Source organism: Rissa tridactyla, chromosome 2, assembly GCF_028500815.1.
Source record: "Rissa tridactyla isolate bRisTri1 chromosome 2, bRisTri1.patW.cur.20221130, whole genome shotgun sequence".
Taxonomy (NCBI): domain Eukaryota; kingdom Metazoa; phylum Chordata; class Aves; order Charadriiformes; family Laridae; genus Rissa; species Rissa tridactyla.
Genome location: NC_071467.1, coordinates 144,455,876 through 144,476,456, shown reverse-complemented (window position 1 = coordinate 144,476,456; position 20,581 = coordinate 144,455,876). Strand labels below are relative to the sequence as shown.

Genomic DNA, 20,581 nt, shown 5'->3' with positions numbered 1-20,581 from the left:
CTAATTCTCATTCACATATATAGTTTGAGAAGGGGTCTGAAAGAGTTAGGAAAAAATAGACATAGAAATGCAAAATATGTATGTATTTGTAATAATCATTATTTAAGAGTCCTGATTATTAAATACCTTTTAATGTAAAACATCATTTATTTATTGTTTACCTTTTGGGGCTAGGGACCCTAGGAACAGAGGAATTGCAATGATGGAACCAGTTTGAACCTCTGTTTGATCTAAGTCCTGTATCCTGCTTCCAACAATCATCAGGAACAGATGCTTCAGAAAAACGGAGAAGAAATCTCTATGAGTGATAATAACCCTACAGGAGAAAAGTCTTCTTATTCGTATCACTTATACCCTTAAGCATGAGTGTTTGTATTTATCATACACATTTTTTAAGGCTACAAAATGTTTTCACTATGCATGTAAATGTCTAACCCCTTTTTAATGCTGTTTAGCCCAGGGCCCTTGCCAATGCAGGCACCAGCATGGAGAAGGAGATGCTTCAGTGCAAAAGGTAAGATGTAAAACAGAAGAGGTATGGTGTGAGGTGCATTTTAAAACAGAATTCAACAAAAAAAAACCAAGTTGAATGTCAGAGGTCAGCAGAAAAGAGTGGGCTGTTTTGAGAGTGCGTGTCCCGCAGTTTGCATGCTGCAGCCAGCACAGGCCGGCAGCGCCTGGGCTGTGGGAGACGCGCAAGGCTGCGGCTCACCACGCGCGCTGTGCAGCGGGAGGCTGAAAGGATGGAAAGTGGGTGAGACAAACAGTAAAGATCAGGGACGGGATCTCACACGGACACAAATGTGCAACGTACGGGATCACAATCTCATTTCATTCCCTCACCATTTCTCCCTCTTCTGGTGTTTGCTGTGACAACTACATAGATGTGTTTTGGTGCATTTCAGAGTATTTTGAATCTGTGTTCTCTTACCGTTGTATCCCATTCGGGACTGAAGAAGGCAGTATGCAAGTTCTCAGCATAAAGAGCAGTCAGTAAAAAAAAAAAATCATTGTGAGTTAGTACTAGTAGGCACTTGTATGAAACAAAGTCTAAACATGTTCATTTGCTCCATAACGGTTTTTTTTAATATTTATTAGGAAAATGGAGAAAACACTAAACAATTAGCTAATTTTGAAATTGGATCGGTTTGGCTTCCAATTTACAAGGTTACAAAAAGCTCACAGCAAGTTGTTTATTATTATTACTTGCAATATCAAATCCATTTTAAATTATAAATGCCATGAATATTTCAATGATGTGATGTGTAAAGGTAGGAGCAGTCCTACGACTGCATGAATATTGCAGGCACTTTTCTTCTGCAGTGTTTAATACTCAGAACACACAGACTAATCAGATGATGCCAATAGCATGAATGCTGTATTATATACCACTAGCTCAGCGGAATGTAATTAATACATATCACTAGGCAGGTAAACAAGTCTGGATTATGGCTGGCTACTTGAGGGCAATTGTATCTGTGACTGGCTGGCTTTATTCAGTCGCAGAAGAGCAAAGAGAAGGTTACGACCCCGACCACGTACTAGACAGTTTGACTTGATGGTTAATCCAACAGGCGAGATCTGACAAAGATCTCCAAAAATCCAAAGATCCCTTCCTTCCCAGTCCTCAGTATTTCTTACCACCAAGGTTAGACGGCTCCTCCCTCTTCAGAAGTAGCCTAGGCTTCTTCTGAACTCATATCAGCCACTGAAATGCCCAAAGTATTTGAGTGTTTGTAGGGCTTCGTTTTGAGTCCTGGGTTTTGCTGTGGGAGTTAACTAGGAAAAAGTTAAATGTGGCAACAGCAAAGTGTATTTGTGGATCTGGGCCTATACTCACATGTTTATATTCAAGCTGGCTCAAAGCCTCTCAGAGTTGTAGGCATAGGTTCATTTTGTGTAGCCACTACAGGCCCATGACTACATCTGTTATGGAAAGCAGAGAGACAAAACCTGGAAAAAGAAGTGGGATGGGGAAAGATACAGAAAGCTGGGATTTGTGGTGGTGTAGAGGGTCCGCTACATGCTGGTCTGTTCCTTGGTGGCTGCCAGCAGCAGTACATCCAGCAGCAAACCTAGACGCACTACTAAAGCTCTAAGGAGACCTGTGAAAATAAGCAACCAACAAATAGGTAATTCAGCAAATGCTGGAATTATTTTAATTAATTTCATGATATGCTGTTTAGTATTAAGTGAAGTGTATCTCCTGATTAGGAAGTCTATTTTCCTTTATGATTCATTTTTTAGCTTTTGTGTAAAATGACTGTGCTTTCTTCTTTTTAATCTTCATAAAATAGAAGGCTTTTATCTTCCCACTACAGCTAGGAAAAGGTCTTTTTAATCAGTTAAAAACAGTAAATTCACACCTTCACAAACACAGGCTCTTTACCTGGTTAGGTTTAAAATGAACATTTCTGGTAGTTTTTGACGGTCTGTTTAGACTGGCGCGAGTGTGGGGGTTGTATCTGCATCACTCAAATGCAGCAGTTTGGGGAGTTCCCAGACTTACCCCCCTGCAACAACAGAGGTCTTGTAAGTACAGATGCCCAAGGCAGGCTGTTCGGGCACATCAGGTGCCATCCATGCTGCTTCGTGTCCTAATGGCACACACTCCACTAACTCACCGCACTCGAGCATGTGGGGTCCTGATATTCAGAGGTATGCTTTTTCACCTTGCTGCTCTGTTTTGGGAAGATACTTATACATGTGATAGCCAACACCTATCAAGTAAACCCTGCTGAGCAGGGTCTGTAGAGTGAATTTAAACACTCCGGGAACCTGTCTGGTAACTTGAGAAATGAGAAGCTACATCAGGAATCCTCAGGGCAGGACAGATGCATACTCTCTCGCTTCTGGTCAACTTCTCTGCTTGTGGTATAAGCAAAAGTCGCACATTCATAAAACGCAAAGCACAATTCAGTGTTGTCATTTGGCCGTGTAATAGTCAGATCTTGGAGTATAATCTCAGTTGTGCCTCTCAGGAGATAAACATATCTATAAGGATATTCTTCACGCATGCTGTGAAGTCTAGGATAGCTGCTGTTCTGCAGCTATACTCCTCCTGATCCCCATTCCAGGGAGACCTTCTAGCAGGGGAGAGCAAGTGGGAGCTTGCTGGGAAAGATTCATATCGCCCCTTTTACCGTCACTGTGAACTGCAAGAAGAGTTAGGATCCAGGCTTCTTATACTCCATTCCTCTGAATGAAGTGAAGAAAATTGTGGTAAAGAACAGAAGATGGTTAAACCCATTTTCTCCAACACAATGATTCAATATAGCTGTTTAGTCATTGATATACTGTTCTTCACTTTCTCCTACACATTATTATGAGGGGAAAAAAAATCATTAGTAATCACTGGATTAACTGCTCTCCAGGCTGTGGGGGCAGCTGTTCACAACAATTGTTTTTTGTTATTGAAAACTACTGGGTATTGTGCCTTTGTTTTGAGATTTCCCTTCTCTCATATACAGCACAACTGACTGCAGATTATACATACACATGTACATATACATGCACATATATAGTACAGCTGATGGAAGCTTTGCTTCTAAAGGTCATTTCAGACTGTGGTAACATGGCAGGCACATTTCCCCTCTGAACTACAGCAACAGCTTGACATTGGGAGGTCAGACTTGGTCAAGTGTTAATTACAGACTCCGTCAGTTTTGCAATAGTTGAGGGCAGGTACGCCACCTGTCTAGATTTTATTTTGTCTCCCTTTGCTCATTTTTGGAAGATCAACACCACCTTAATAATTTAGCCATATTCAGGAACAACTCCTGTTTTTAAAGATACATATGCTATGTCACAGTGTGTTTTATTTGGAATATTTTTATTGAAATATTTTCTAGCTTTATTGATTTAATACCCTTGAATTTTCCAGTCACTGCAGCTAGTATTTCAAAACTGTGCAGGGAGAAAATACCTGTCGGACGATGGAAGTCCAGCACAGAGTGCAGCCACTGAAGATTTAAATGTAGTCGTGAGACATGAGTGTGTACCATGGTAGACCATACATCTGATAAACCCATCCTCCATTACCCATTCAGAGTCGTCTTTGCCTCTGTCCTTTCACAACAAAGCAAGAGGAGCTCCCACAAGCCCACCTGCGGCAGAAAACAAATACTCAGTGATTATTTGGTAGCATGAGGGTGGCACTTCCTGTGTGATACAACTGCCGACTTGGTTCAACCAAAAGAAGCTGAGAGGCAGTTTAGGAGAACCATTATAGGATGAAGTACAGCTGACAGGGTGACCTGGGTCTTTGATTTTTTTACTATTACATTGTCTGCCGTGGACTTGTTGAGAATCTGATGCACTTGAATTACAAGTTCCTGTGGCAAGTTGCATGTTGTAAAGGACCAAGCAGTGTGGGACAGAGTGGCCCAGAGCTGGTGCTCAATACACAGAGGTTCAGAGTTTGACTGAGGGCACGGCTGGAGGAACATCTAGCTGTCTTCTCCTTGGCCAGTGAGATCTTTTACTTGACATGTGACCTGCACTACCTGATAAACATCACACCACCTTAAATCAAAAATAGGAAAAAGTGATCCAAATCACCACCTTAAATCGAAATGGGAGGAAGCAAGATCTTCCTCAGATTAAATTACTTTCAAGAGGGTGGTGGGCATAAAAAGAAATTACAACTGATGCATGCTATTCTTACATCTTAATGTGATGTTTGGCAGCACTGCTAAAGCAAGCACTCAGAAATTCTGAATCTCATCCAGAAATCTTGATACAACCCTGGAAATCACAAGAGTTCAAACATTTAATGCGAGTTTCTCTTTACTAATTTTTTTTTTTTTTTACTGGTTTTGAATCATGATGATTACCACTCCCGTTTTTCTAGATCTAGACCTTGTAGAAACAAAAAAGGCTTCTGGAAAACACCAAGTGCTGCCAGAGCCGGTGGCCATTGCCCTGCGTGGGGAGGGATGGCCACGGCGGGCTCGGCAGCGTCTGCCAGCGGCAACTTGGGTGTCGAAGTATTTCTGGTGCGAGAAGGGCACAGAGGGAGATGGCAAAACGGGCTCCCAGGCTGCTGAGGCCCGGCAGCCGCCGCCCCACCGACCGGGCCTTCGGCGGCCCTGCAGGCCCCGACTCCGCGGCCCGGGGAAGCCCCCGCCGGGCCTGGCCTCGGGCCTCCCCCGGCGGCGGGAGGCAGCCCCCTGGGCGGCGGGGCCTCGCCGGCCCGGTGCGGGGCCCTGAAGCCCAAGATAGGGGAGGCGGCTTGGTTGTCGCCTACCAGGGGTCAGGCGGCGGCCGGGCGCGGGGGTGGCACCGCCCGGGTGTGAGGGGCGGGGCGGGGCATGGCGCCGAGATCCCCGCGGCCCGGCTCGGTTCGGTCCCCCGCGGGGCGGCGGGGAGCGGCCGAAGAGCCCCGGCGGCCTCTTCTTCTGCCGCTGCCAGCACGGGGGAGGACAGCAGCTAGAGGGAGCTCCTCCGGACTGCATCTGCCCGTGCGCCCCGGTTCCTTTCATAGGCGCCCCCGCCCCCTCCCCTCCCTCCTTCCCCCGTGATGGCGGAGGACAGCGAGTCTGCGGCCAGCCAGCAGAGCTTGGAGCTGGATGACCAGGATACCTGCGGCATAGACGGCGACAATGAGGAGGAAGCCGAGCACGCCAAGGGGTAGGGGCGCGCTGCGAGCCGGGCGGGCGGGCACAGCCCCGGGAAGGCAGCCCCCGCCTCTCCCGCCGCGGCAGCAGTGGGGCTGGAGGTGCTGCGGAGGCCGCCTTGCGGGCCGGGCCGCGCCGCGCCGGGCTCCTCTCGCCCCCGCGGCAGGGTGGGTAGCGGAGCGGGGGCGTGCGAGGGGCGCTCCTGTCAGCCCGTGGGCGGCCTGCACGGCCCGGCCCGGCCCGGCCCGGCCCGGCGCTCCTCCACGGCGCCTGCGCCGCCCGCAGCCGAGGGGGCCCCGCCGGCGGAACCCCGCGCCCTCCTCCCGGGCCGCCTTCCCGCCGCAGTCGGCAGCGTGCGGACGGGGGAGGACCCTGCCGCCCCGCCGCGCTGCACGGCTCGGCTCCCCTCGCCACTCCGGGGGCGGCCTCCGCGGGAGGGAGAGGCGGCGGGCCGGGCCCCCGGCCTGAGGTGAGGGGGGCGGCCGGGCCGGCGCTTCCCCGCCGGACACCGGCCTTAAAAGCGGGCCTTAAGGGAGGTTCGTTGTCTGTGCTTTCCCAGGATTTGAGGCCTTTTCTTGTTTCTTCTGGCCGTTGGGAAGCCTCCCGTGCTGGGTCCCGGCGCTCTGGGGAAATGCCCCGCTGCTCCCGTACTTGTTTCGGTTGGTTGCAGCCCGGCGGGTCCCCGGGGTCACCCCCCGCGGCGGGCGCCCCCCACCCCTGCGCCCCCTCCCTGGCCCGGGGACCGCTCCGGCATCGCTGGTGTCCCTCTGTCCTGCGGACACTCCTCCCAACGTCACCTATTGTCCAAAAAGAAACATTAACGCTCGATCCACGCGCCGCGCCATGGAGAGTGGAGCGCGTGTTTTACCAAAAAGCATCGGCCGGAGCAGACGCTGTGGTTCTGGTTGTAGTTCCTTCTCCGCTAATCTTGTGTCTTAAATCTTGCCACGCTGCGGAACAGTCCCTAGTAGCTCGGGGAGGTGACAGGAGAGACAGCCGGGTGGACGCGGCCCCTCGCACCCGTCCGGCGTTGCGCGGCATGCAGTGTGGCTCCGGCCAGGCACAAGGTGCCAAGGGTCTGGCTTGCTCTGCAGTTAGAGGCTTTGGGGGTAGGGAAGTGGGAGGAACACGTTTTAAAAAACAACTTCGTTTAAATTTACTTTTTTGGCTTTTTTCGGCGTGGTTAGAAAATGTGATTGTGGAGAAAATGCTTTGTTGTCGCAACTAGGAGTGGCTGGAGTAACCTAAAATAGAAATAGATTAATCTATACACTGCTACACAAATACCTTCCTCATGAATTTCTGATTCATCTGGTTGAGAGCGTTTCTGTAGGTGATTGATGTTTGAGGATGTATGCTGTTTGTCATCTCCTGCCCCTAGGATTTGCTTGGCAACAAGCAGCTCTGCATCTTAAATGTGGCAAGAGAAATCTGAGAGACTTAGGTGACTGACTTGTCTAAAAGGCAGGAAAGGGGGAAAACTTCGATGCTTGCTGCTCTGTCAGTGAATTCATGGCATGCATGCTAAAATAGTTGTGTCAAAAATAATTGTAGTAATATAAACCTGGGATATTATAAAGGAATGAAATAGCTTTTAATTATCATGGGTGTTTTGTTATGTTTGCATGGATATGCCACAGTCGAAGATTCCCAAATATGTAAAAGTAACACTACTAAGAGGAGCGAATTATTATTTATTGTTCTTCGTAGGAGCCAACCTGACGTGCCAGGCCAGATTGTTTGATAGCTGGGTGATGCCTGTCTAGAATTCATTTGTACCTTATTTCTACTTCAGTTTCCTCTTCTGTTTGTGTGCGCGACCGAGCTGTAGCTGCCCTCTGCGGTGTAGGTGGGCTTGTGGCTATGTGCTCGGGCTGCTGTGACAGCGAGTGCAGAAGCAGTGTGTAAGAAGCAGCCGGGGAACAAAGAATTGCATTTCGGTGTGTTCTGAATCGCGGCTTGCTGCTCTGCTCCGACTTGGATCTTGCTGAGCTCTGAGGGACAACTACTGCAGCTGTGAGCTGTATGCTATTCTCCCCAAAGCTTGTTTTTGTTGACTATCCCAAATGTATTTTAATGAGTATTTCAAAGAAGCTGCTTCATTCATCTTTGAGTAAGAAAACGAATGCTTCCAAGTAATATGAAGTTTAATTAAATTAGTGGTAGATCATTCCAGTAAAAAAAGCCTCTAAATATTAGTGTCAGTTTTGTGTCATGTTTCTGATGCATGAAATCTAATATTGACTTTGAATTATTTTCCTGTAATCTTTGAGAATCTTGTTTGCTACTATTTGTCTGCAGGCTGAAGTATTCAAACAAATTCCATCAAATGAAAAGAAAAATCTTACATTACAGCAGACACAAAGGTCTACTCTTGATCTGGGAGATTAACCCCTGGTAATAGGACCCTAATTATTCCCTGTTTTCTCCCTATCATAGTATTTTAATTTTTGAGGTAGCTTTAAAGTTTGCTTTGAGCTTTTAGGTTAGGTTTTCTATACCTAAGCAATTTATGAGCAGTGTTACTGAGACTATGACTGTGTCAACTGACTTGCTAAATTCTGAATGGACTCCATTGCTGCCGATCCGTATTTAATCTCATGCTATTTTAACCTTAAGTTTTTTATAGGGAGGTAGAATATGTGTTGTGTGTCAGTGTCTAGTAGGATTGCTCTGTAAATGGAGTTACTTTCAAGCTGTTTCTAGGCATTTGAAAATAGGTCCTTGTAATACTGACCACAAAACCCCATGGTTTGTATATACATGTATGAATTTGAATTTATTTATTTATTTTAAATTTGCTATTTTTTATGTGCTTGAGCACTGAATGACTGCAGCAGAAAATACCATTTTATAGCTCTCAACTGTGCAAATGTCTTTGTCCTCTGTTTCTGCTCCTGTTTTTTAGATGCAGGATTATGTATGTTGTGTGACTCATTGCTGTTCTATTCTGTCTGCAGCTTGCTCCTGCTAGATGCATTATGCTTGTACTTGTTCTGTTTCATAATAAAGTGTTGTTTACAAAACAGCTTTGTTAGTGTGTATGTAGAAAAAATGTATTTATTGCACCTGAATCTACCCTGATGAGCCTAGCTTTGTAAGGTCTCAGTTCATCCTAAATAGCTCCTTATGCTCAATGGCAGAAAGGCTTTGGCCACAGAACGTTTAGTAAACAGATGAGGAAAAAGTATGACCTTTAAACAACTCCCCCCAACCCTCACAAATTATTTACTTTGCGTGTTTTAGTAGTATACCTCTTTGATTACTGTTAAATGGCAACTTTATAACCAGCACTACTTTTAGATTAAAAAAAAAAAATAAATATTTTTAAGGTACAGGAGGCAGTGTTTATTTTTAGCAGGTGAGATTTACATCTTGAAGTACAGCCTTACGGACTTGAAGGGGGAGGCAGAGGAAATGCACAGAGCGTTTAGGAATATCTGTTGGGTTAGGTTTTCAGGCGTTGCTATCAGGTATTTATGCTCAAAAAACTTGCATTTCCAAGTACTGAAATGTATGCAAATGAAATCTTCGTCCAGAGAGGCTGTTAGTAATGGTAGTTTCTTAGTAAGTGGAATTCGAAGGACATAAACCCTTCTGGTCAGGACCTTCTTATTCTCTTGAAGTGGTGGTGGTCTGTTACAGCAAGGGGAGGCCCTTTGCATCTAAGCCTCCATTTTCTTTATGAACCAAGGACAGTCCTAGTATAAATAATACTACCTTGAAATTTTTTTTGGAGTCTTGCCCATATACATGAGATCTGATTTTTGTGATCAAAAAGATCTATATAACATCTTCAGAAATGTAGTTTTGCAACTTCACTTACTCGCAGAGAGAGAAAAAATACTGTGAAGGCAAAACCTCCCCATAGGCCTGGGCCTTTGCAGCTTAAAAATAAACATCTGAAGTACATGTTTGGTTTTAAATTTGAGAAATTGCTAACTTAAAATTACCATTCCATGTAATTTGAAACAGATGTTGATATTACAAAAAGCTGTTTCTGCTAAAGCAGAATTTAGGGTCCAAAAAGGCAATTAAAATAACACGAATATTCAGTGGGAAAGAGAAATCAAAATCAAGAGAGCCAAAACAGTTTGACCACCTGAGTAGGGTAACTGTCATGCTCCTCTTGATTATTCCATCTCAGCTTTTCATGGTTTTGCTCAGAGCTCCACAAACTAAGTTTCTCTGCCTTTGCCACACTCCTCCCCAAATGCAGTAAGTATCCCCATTTTTCAGTTAAAAAGAAAAAAAAAGGCAACACATGCAGGGAGAAGCAAAAGTCTTTTTTCACATTTATGCAAAACACCAGATGTGTGTACATAAGTGGAAAGGTATGTGGGTGGGATCATGGGCTCACATTTGTATCTTGCAGACAAAATCATAAAACTGTGGGCCTAAGTGACTGTCTCAGAGTCATAGCCACAGCTTGTTTCTGTGGCAAGGTTGTCTTTTCAGGGGCAGAACAAGGTCTTTTGACTCTTCTTTTGTCTCAGCTGAATTTTGATTTGCATGTCACTTTTGTGCTGGCCTCACTCCTTTCTTACTTATCAGACTGACAAAACCATCATCGTGGATGCAGTTAAAAATATCTTGGACCATGCCTGCACTTAGGTATACCTCAGCCTCAGTGTGTAGGCTTGCCCTCCTGTCGGTGAAGTGCTCCTGGTATAAGCCTGTCTCTACTAGACTGACACAGTCAAAATCTTCCGTGAGTCTAACGTTGAATATTTTTCTTAGTATAACCATCTGTGGTCTGTGCGGTGGGCTGGACTGGGGCAGATGCGTTGATCTGATGTGTGAAAAAGTTATGTTTCCTGACCTGACAGCTAGACGTAGCATCAATCTGAGTTGCATATCCTTTTCCTGCTTTCCGTGTGGGACCTGCACTCCGAGTTGTATCGCTTCAATGGTAGCAGGGTAGTTCAGCAAAAGAGATTTCACACTTAAAGGTCAGCTTTCACAGAAGTGGGAAACTTTTTTTCTTCCTCCAAACTTCTAAGACTGAGATGCACCTGTGTGATGACAGCACACAATGTATCTGACCAGACAAAGGAGAACTCAGATCTTAGTCAGCACACAAGACTGTTTAATTAAGAGAAAAGCTTTTAATGGGAGTTTTTGCTTTTAATCTCATTACTTTTGCAAATCCTTTGTGCTGTCGTGTCCAGCATAATTACTACAAGTTGAACAACAGAGTTCCTCCCTTCCTAGTCATTCTCAATCCCACTTCTAGAACCTTTCGGTTCTTTTCAAAGCAGAGTATGGGAAGGAGAAGAAATCCTGAGATGTTTTGGTTTAGCTTTTGCCCTAATTTGCATGGTATCTCTGGTTGTAACTTGTGTTGGACAAACCTGTTTACTCAGTAGAAATTTCTGCATGCTGCCAAATCTCTGGGTTGCAGGCATGCCTAAAGAGTTGAAGGACAAGTAGATCTCTCTTTAAATCCTCTTTTTACATTCTGTGGACTGTAACAGTAAAAAAAGACTGACCCAGGCAGGAGACTGTACATTTATAACTGCTCTGGAACGGTCCCTGGATAACTTGTCAGACAAAGATACCAGTATTTCTTTTTCAAGAGGCAGTGTGAAAACTCTAAACCTGAAGGTCATAAACCAGGGACTGAGATTTTGGAAGATTTTAAAAAAGAAGTAGTTTTAAACACCATCTATCTTTTACAGGAATTTAGTCCCATCTTTCCTCTTTCACAGCTAAAAAAATAAGCATTTATATATGAAAAAGACCTTGAGCTGGTCAAAGAACAAACTAAGATTATCCTGCTAAAAGTACAGTTTAACTGGGGATAAGATTAGTAAAGCTTGGCAAAACTACTTTTTCTCCATAGCTGCCAAACTTTTTTTTTTTTGAGCACAGTTGTTCATTATTTCACCAAACTAAATAAAACATTGACCCTCAGGTAATCCCAGTGAGCAGAATTTCTCTGTGGTGTAACTGGGGCCAGCTACTGTTGAAAGGCAAGAAGAGGAGCGAGCTGCACCACTGCGACTCGGGGCTCGGTGCCTGCTGAAGGTGCCTGTCGAGACCGGCATTTGCTGAAACTACTCGTAGATTTAATGTTAACAGAAAAGCCTTTGGGAGTCGGCTCAAGGACACGGTGGCATCATTTGTTTGCTGTATGTGAGATGTTAGAGGTAAAGGTGAAAGCTTGTGGAGTTCACCTCATTAAATGAATCTCATCAAAGGTGAAATCGCTTTCCCTAGTATTTGTATCTGTTTTGGTGATGAAGTCCTAGGGTTGTACCTGTTTGGTTTTTGGTTTGTTTGGTTTGTTTTGTTTTGTTTTGTTTTTTTTACTCTCTTGTATTTATAACTTCTCACCAGGCCTCTGGGTCCGTTCTGTGCTTAAATTCTGTACAGAGTGTCAGCTTGGTATACAGGCCTTTGAATAGATTTAAATTTGATTATATTAAACTGAGAATATAGAAATTGTTAACAGAATCACCTAGGTGATCAGGCAGTATCTTCATTCTGCAGCAGAAAGTTTTTTCCCTGCCTTGCTTAACATAACTCTGCCTTTTGTTGCTGCAGACTTCTAGTAAGTCCTACAAATTCTTGTCTCTGTGCTGTGTGAGTGTTTGGTCTGCTACACTGTTGTCCTTTGAGTAGCCCAGAGGGTGCTGCTTTTGTAACTCTCTCCCCTCTTTCTGGGAGCATAACTTAACCCAGTGTAACTGTGGAAAGTTAAGGACTTCTTGGGGTTGATCTTTCACTACAGGCTGTTCTAGAGAACAGTAACGATCTCACAAAAATGAGTCTCTGTTTAGTTGCATGTTTGATTAATTGCAGGCTTTTGGCCTCCCAGTCAGACATTTGGGTGTTTTCTTGCCGACTTCAGCTCGGACAGAGTATAGATGCTAAGACTGGGCAGCATAATCTTGAAAGTGAGCATGTTACAGTGAATAACATGGCCCTTGCAAATATATTGATCTTAATAACTTTAGTATTGTTCTTCTGATTTTTTTTTTCTTTTGGTTTGACAGTATCATATTTGATTTTTTTTTTCCTTCCAGAATTAAACAATTGTTTGTTGCATTAACTTTTTTCCAGTGAAAAATACCCAAGCCCCCCAAACCCCAGTATCTGTCTTGAGCTCCATTATGTATGTATGGTTTTGCTGGGAGATTAACCTGTTGAAGAGGATTCAGTGTTAACTGACTCATTGCCTGCTTATTTGCCTTCCGTCTGGGAGTTGCCAACACCTCCCACACTTCGCAAATTTTATTCTAATCTTAATTCTGTGTCTCGATTATTGGTCAAATTAGAATCTCCTTAAAGAAGAAAGACGTATTATCAATAATCAAAATATGTCAGAATCTGCAAGTGCAATATATAATATGATGGGGTTTTTGTTTGTGTTTTTTTTTTTTAATTAAAGTTGACCCCGTTGTACTTATTGCTTTAGAGCACAAATATTTGGTGTTGTTCCTTACTGAGTTTTCAGCAAGACTTTAATCACTACTTAAGTTAGAAACAAAATTCCTGAAAACAGAATGTTTTTCACAGAATCACAGAATGGTCGGGGTTGGAAGGGACCTCTGGAGATCATCCAGTCCAACCCCCCTGCCAGAGCATGGTCACCTTAGAGCAGGTTGCACAGGAACGCGTCCAGGCGGGTTTGAATGTCTCCAGAGATGGAGACACCACCACCTCTCTGGGCAGCCTGTTCCAGTGCTCTGCCACCCTCAAAGTAAAGAAGTTCCTCCTCATGTTTAGGTGGAACTTCCTGTGTTCAAGATTTTGTTTGGATTCTTATCAAATTCAGATGTGCCTGATGGTTGAACATGAAGGGGAAAAAATATTGGGCCACTAATAGTTACTGAATTTCCAGTGAGGTTACTTTCCTCAGTTCCTGCACTTTCCTGAGTTCCTCCAAACTCTGCTGAATTTGGTCGTTTCATGTTTGTGCTGGGTAATGGCCTGGAGAAGAGCAAGAGCACTGGCTGTTATATAGTGTCACAATTTGACACTAGTGTGTCAAAATGCCTGGTTGTGCTGGGGTGTGAGTGTAACACAAATTAGAAAGCACTTGCAGGAAGTTTTTCACCAGTGCTGTCAGTTCCCCTCTTCCTTCCTTTGCCTTGCCTTTTCTTCACATTCAAACTGCTGTTTTTCGTATTAAAATGCTGTTTTTTCCATATTTAACTTTTTCTGAATTTTAAGCTCAGTGGTATTGATTTTTCTCATTGCACGTTCTCTGAATCTCTGGCAGAAGTCCTGGAGGAGATTTGGGAGCGAAGAAAAAGAAAAAGAAGCAGAAGAGAAAAAAGGAGAAACCAAATTCTGGAGGCACCAAATCAGACTCTGCGTCTGACTCCCAGGAGATTAAAATTCAACAGCCTTCAAAAGTGAGAGCCTGGTTCTGTTTTAATTTGTGCTTGCCTTCTAATTTAATTTAATTTGTGTGTTGCTTTTTGTAAAAGTGTGTTGGTAGTTTTGCCTTAACACATCGGAATTAAGTAAATGGTTACTGTCCTGAATAGAGACAGAAGCAAGGTAAGACCTGGTGTTTGCAGACTGTGTGAAGTTAGCTGGAGAGTCGTCGTCACCACCCCAGTGATGTACTGTGAGAAAAGCAGAGGAGGAGGTGTTTTGTCTTTCTTTTCCAGCAGTTAGAAATCAGGCTAGTGACAGCTTAGTTGCAGAGAATCTGAATCTGCAGTGATAAGGCTTTTAAATAGATTTTGTATTTGATGAATTGCCTTTAGTTTAGTCACTGTCTAACTTGGCTTAGTGCAGTTTCAGTAACTTGTACAGCTTAATGTTATCTGATAGTGAGCATCAGCAGTAGGGGGAAGGTGTAACTGCTGTGCTAACCAGTGTCTCATTTGGGCAAACGAGCAGCATGTTGTCTTACGTAAAATGTGGTGATCTCTAACATGGAGATAACAGACTGAAGAAACTTTTTGCCATCTGAAAGGTCTCCGCTGTAAATAAGAATGTACATCCTCTCAAATAATTTTGCAATCTTTGTGGTCTTTGTGATAAAATAGCATTGTCTATGTGCTTTTTTTTTTGATTACTGTGTTCTGAATGAACAGTGAATAGTATGACATGGTGGCTTTTCTAACATACAGCTTTTATCTTAAGAGGAATCCGAGCCTGAGAACTGAAGTTTATAACATGATGATAAGAAAATTTATGGGCCATTGAGCATGTTGAAGTAGGTATATTTGCTTTATCAGATTAACATGGAGACTGTTACACCGTTGTACCAGTAGTACTATTCATCCTGTAAGATTTGTCAAGTACATTGGGGCTACCAACTAATATTAGGGAAAAAAGTTGTGTTTTGGCTCGTTAACATACTGATAGATTTTGTGTTGTCCCTTTAGATCTTCTCTGTGTCACCCCTGTTGCTTTGAATGGGCACATTTGGCACAGGGGACACTTTACAATATGTAAAGAGATCATAAGTACTTTCTCATCTCACCATGTGTTTTGATACTGTGTTTCTATAAAGCACATGGCATGAATTGCTAATACAAGACGACTATTTGCAAGCGATAACCAAGTAACCTCAAACTCTTTACAATTGGAGTGAGGTCAATTTTAATGTTAACATAAAGACATAGTTCACTGCTGCGGTATCCTGGGACTTCCTCGGTTCTCTGGTGACTAAACTTATTGTTCCATATCTTGCCTCTATTTGCATTAAAAGGAAGCTACTTCGCTTTTTTTTGTTTTCGCATGCAAGATTCTAGTCCTCAGCACCTTGCAACCTTGCGCACCATCTCTCTGGCATGATGCGTTTTGCAAATGTGGAAGCCTGTCCTTGGTCTAAGCTGTGTACTTGGGGTGGCACTCTTTGTGATTATTTTACTGTCATAAGAAGTTTAGCCAGTTTGTTAGTAAGGTTACAAAATTTTCTCTTTTATTGGCATGAAGGAAAAGCTCTTATTTAAGTCTTTCTCTTGAGCTCTAGGCAGCTAAACCATTTTACTGTTCTTATATGGCTTCCACTTTTCTCTAGTTGCAAACGCATCAGTGTGGGCTCATTCTTTTTCACTTTCTCTGCTGTTTCCAGGTGTACACACTGATAACTAGGCAAGTTTCTCTGTCTTGGACAACTTTCCTGTTCTAGATTTTTTGAAAGCATCTTAGACTGATCTGGCTCAGTGTGGAGCGATATATTTATTTTCTCTGTTCCTCAATTGATACTTAGATTTTTGTATTCCTTGGGCTATGTGAGGTACATGAGAGAAAAAAGACTTTTAGCATTTTCTTGCTCTTGGTTGAAAAGGGGTTTAAAAAATATTTTAGAGGAAAGTGACATTGTGCAGCTTACCTTTAAGAGAATATATGCAAGATCATCAGGTAATACTCAGTGGGGCTTCTGAACTCATTGAAAATGGTTTTGAAAAAAGATCTGAAGATGAGAGAAGCAGAACAGTGAGTCTCCTTGGCTTCTCCCTCCCTTATTTGTGATACTGGTCTTTTTGAACACTGGCATGAGTGTAGCCACAGCAATAAATGCCTGTTAGCATTGTATGCTTACAATGATCTTTAGGGCACTTCACTGCCCATCTCACCAGATTTTGGTCTCTCCCCATTAAAAGTCCCGCTGATGTAGACTGGCCACATTGACACAAATGAAGCTTGCCAGATTTGCAATATTACCAGTCATTATTGTAATCACCAATGGTCTACACAACATATTCATAGAATAACTTTGATTGGAAGGGACCTCTGGAGGTCTTTTGACCGACCTCCTGCTTAGAGCATATCCAGCTAGATCAGGTGGTTCGGTCTCCAAGGATGGAGACTTCACAACCTCTGTGGGCAACCTATTCCAGTGGTTGACTACACTTGTGGTTAAAAAAATAGTAATTCCGTATATCTAAATGGATTTTGCTGGTTTGCAACTTGTGTGCATTGTTTCTTGTCCTATCATTGCGTTCCTCTGAAAAGACTTGGCTCAGTTTTTGTTACATCCTCCCATTAGGCAGCAATAAGATTTCTCCTGCTCCCTTAAACTTCTCTTCTTAAGGGTGAACAAACCAAGGTCTCTCATCTTCTCGTTGTATGTCACGTGTTTCAGCCCCCCGGTCATCGGACTCACTCCACTATGTCAATGTTTTCCCTGTAACAGGGAACCCAAAACTGTGACATGTGATCTCAGGGGTGCCATATAAAGGGGAAGGCTTGCTGGCCAGTCCTACTGGTACAACCCAGTATGCAGCTGTCCTTTGCTGGCCAGTGAACTGTTGGCTCATGTTCAGCTCTCTGCCCACCACGAGCTCCAAGTTCTTTTCTGCAAAGCTGCTTTCTAGCCACTTGATGCTGGCCTCTGCCATTGCATGGGCTTTTTCTATCCCAGATGCAGGACTTTACATTTGCCTTTGTCAAAAGTCTTAAAGTTTCTCTTTGCAACCTGTCAAAGTAGCTTTGAATGGCAACTCTGGTCCAGTGTATCAACCATTCTTCGCAACTAGGCATCATCTATGAACTTACAGAGAAAGCACTCTTGTCACGTCCAGATCCTTAAACACTATCGATTCCCAAGTTCTCAAAATCCTCCCCCTTGCCTTCTTGAAGATGGGTGTGACATTTCCCTTTTTCTAGTCATAAGAAAACTCCACCAATTGCCATAACCTTTTAGACTTGATAGATGCTAGTTGCAGTAACATTAGCCAGCTCCCTCAGCACCCTCAGGTGCATCCAGTCTGTTCTTATGGACATGTGCATGATTAGTTTGCTAAGTGGTCCCTAACTTTCTCTCCCGCTGTGGGTACTGGGAGTCCCAGAGACTTGGCTGCAAGGCTGAGGGACATCAAAGGTCTGAGGTCACATCTTGTCACCAAAACCGAGGCAAAAAAAGCATTGTTTGCCTCAGCCCTGTTGCACAACAGTGCTGTCTTTTGCTGTGGGGAGATATTTCCCCTAAACTGTAATGAAACAAAATCACTCTTTCTAATTCATGTGAAATTCTGTGTAGGTTTTTCTTGCTTTCCATTACAGGAAAACAAAAGGGGTTGAAAGTAAACCTCTTAGCCAGGCTGATCTCTGAACGTGCTGAAAGGAGAGAAGATTTCTCCTGATGTCACTAGCCATGTTGTGTTTATTATCAGAACATGAACTTTTTACTTTACATATGCTAGTAAGATCTTTTTAGAACCTAGTATCTTCTTTTAGATTTTCTATTCTCTTCTTCTTAATGTAGAAAAAACATTAGAGACTTAAAATAAACATACAAAGTAAAGTACAGTATGTCAATATTTATGTATGATTTCATAATCTACTGATAAGATTTCAGAATTTATCTAGTGGCATTAGAAGTATTTGTATCAGGCCAGTGTGTAATAGACAAATTGATTTTTTTAGTTGAGAAAAGTAAGTTATGTCACTAATCATGGATCTAGAAATAGGGCAGTTTCTTTATGCCACAATAGTGTTGCTCTAAAATGTGTAAATATGTTAATTCACAACTACTCAGATGACATGTGTTTAAAGCATGCTCACAGGTAAAATTTTGCAATACTTAAAATAATGAAAGAAATTGCATATTGTTTGGAGAGTACAAGTTTTTATTATAAATAGAAAATGATAGCCTGCTTAAGCTACAGGCAAGGAGTTTTATTCCTTTTGTGACTGGGGATACTAGAGGCAGGTGCCCATCCAAATGAAGCTTTACATCATTATTACATGTATGGCGGTTTTTCAACACATGAATCCTAGAAAGAAAATGAAATATAGAAATAGTGATCCATTGATAGTCAGTAAAAAAAAAAAACAAACAGCAAAACAAACGTCTGGCTTGAAATCTCTATGCAGAATTGCTTAAAATTTTCCCATCCATTTGAGACTATTCCTTCAAATGTTTTCCAGGATTGCAGTGCAATAAATACCTGAGCACAAGCATGCTTTTAGTAATGCTCAGAACAGGACTTACCACTTGGGAGATAAAAAACCCAAGTAAATAGATTTAAAAAGAGAGAGCGAAAAATCCCTCTGGATTTAGAAGTCTGTTACCATTATTCCTCTGCACTTTGCTATGCAAGTAAAAAAATCTTATTCCAGTTACACTTACTCAGAAAGATCAAAGGTGAGCGTTTTAAGAGCTCAGTTTAGAAACTTAGCCTTAGGTTTTATGCTTTTCAAATAAATTTTCTATAAAGATTTTTCAGCTTTTTAGTGGAAAGTTTGGGTTTTTTATGTCTGTCTGCTTTTATCAGTTAAAATTATCCTTAGCTGTGAGTGTTGGCACAGTTGGCATTAGTGGCAAGATGGTTAACACACGATGCAATGCAGAAAGGTACCTACTATAATAGTTGCAAGCTAATCTGCTACAAGGCAGACACAATATAACTAAGGTTGAAAAGTGGATATTTGTAGCAATACAGTGTACCTGAAATACTGAACCATCCTGAATTTAAATATTATTTTATACTGTATGTGTTAAGTACAACTTCAAACATCTCTGTGCATACCAGTGGTTATCTTTAGATTGTTAGATATCTAAGCTGATCTGTTTTTTGCTGTTTTATTGTATTTTACCAGGTGTGTGGGGCAGACAATACACAAAACTTTTTATTGTGATACTGGTACCCTGCCTTAATGCTGCAGTATTTGTGTTAAAAACTCTGAAGTTTCATGGTTAAATGCAAGCACTAAGTCAAAACTACTAAGTATTTTGTGAAGCTGCTTGTCTGTTGCCCACCTGACTTTCCACGCTCCTGCCTCTGAAGGTTATACCTAAAGTAACCATGATGAGAAGAGTATATGAAAGAATACATAACAGTAAAATAAATGAACATGTTTGTACAACTAGTTGAAAGTAAACATACTCAACAAGCTTCCTCTTCTGTTTGTTTGTGTGCAGAATCCAGCCATTCCAATGCAGAAGCTTCAAGACATCCAGAGAGCGATGGAGCTGCTCTCTGCATGCCAAGGCCCAGCAAAGAATATTGATGAGGCTACCAAACGTAAATACCAGTTTTGGGATACGCAACCTGTACCTAAACTTAGTAAGTTTAACTGTACCTCATCGTAAAATCTGTGTAACTGACCAGTAAAAAAAGTGTGCCAGCTGTCTGGCATGTTTTCTGACGTGGGTATGAAGTTGGACTGTGTGTGGTAGAGATCCTTAATCTTTTGTGTAGTTTATGTGGAATTCTTGATGTTTTCTAAGAAAGTTGCTGGCCTTCCCCCCCCTCCATGATATGCAACAAAATATGGTATTAATAAATCTCATTCTGATATTCTCTATAAAAATGGGAAATGCTACTGAAATAGCATTCCCTTGTATATTTTAGGTCTGAACTCTTGAACAACAGAATGTAGAAGTCTTTTCCACTTCAGAGAAAATAAGAACTCTGAAGTGGTGACAAAGAGTAAACTTTGATTATTTATTTTAAAATTTATTTATTTTCCCTTAATATTTGTTTTTCAATAATAGATTTGGTATCTCAGAGATAATGACTTTTCTGCTGTAGCTTACACTGTTTTCATGCAGCTTTAAGTGGATAATGGTGCTTCTCTCATGCATGAACACTTTTACTGCTGTTCATGTGCATCCTCCACAAAGTACACTACTTTGAAGACATGCTTTCTCAGAGACCGTTCTCTGTTCTTGGTACCAAGTGAGATGGTGAGGCGACTTCTCCTTGCCTTTAATTTTGTAAGGAATTCGTCAGATTACTTTTTATACTGATCTGATCCCTGATAACACAGTTGGTAAATCTTAGTCTTTGTCAGAGAAGGTAGTTGCTGGCTCTCTTGCTTTCTCTGAATTGCTTTCTGAACCTCCTTCTTCCCCCTTCGTTATCTTCAAGTTAAGCAGTTGTGGCTTTTCAGTGCCAGCAAAACTTGGGGAGTCCACAAGTAAAGCAGTCTCAGTGCAATAGCTGTCATTGTTCTGTTCTGCAGGTTTCTCTCCATGGCATTGGAGACAGGTGTAGAATAAGCAGAAATAAGGTAGAGTCTAAAGCACAGGAGCACTCTCC

The 20,581-nt window shown here is 42.6% G+C and overlaps 1 protein-coding gene across 1 annotated transcript in view; it reads left to right on the top strand.

Annotated features, from left to right (window-relative positions):
• Window positions 1-5,337: 5,337 nt before the first annotated feature.
• NMT2 (N-myristoyltransferase 2) overlaps window positions 5,338-20,581 on the top strand; it is a 32,739-nt gene continuing 17,495 nt past the window's right edge. The window contains exons 1-3 of the mRNA XM_054191693.1: window positions 5,338-5,631; window positions 13,849-13,984; window positions 19,459-19,603. Coding sequence (XP_054047668.1) covers window positions 5,522-5,631; window positions 13,849-13,984; window positions 19,459-19,603 — 391 coding nt within the window. The 5' untranslated portion in view covers window positions 5,338-5,521. The remainder of the gene's footprint in view (window positions 5,632-13,848; window positions 13,985-19,458; window positions 19,604-20,581) is intronic.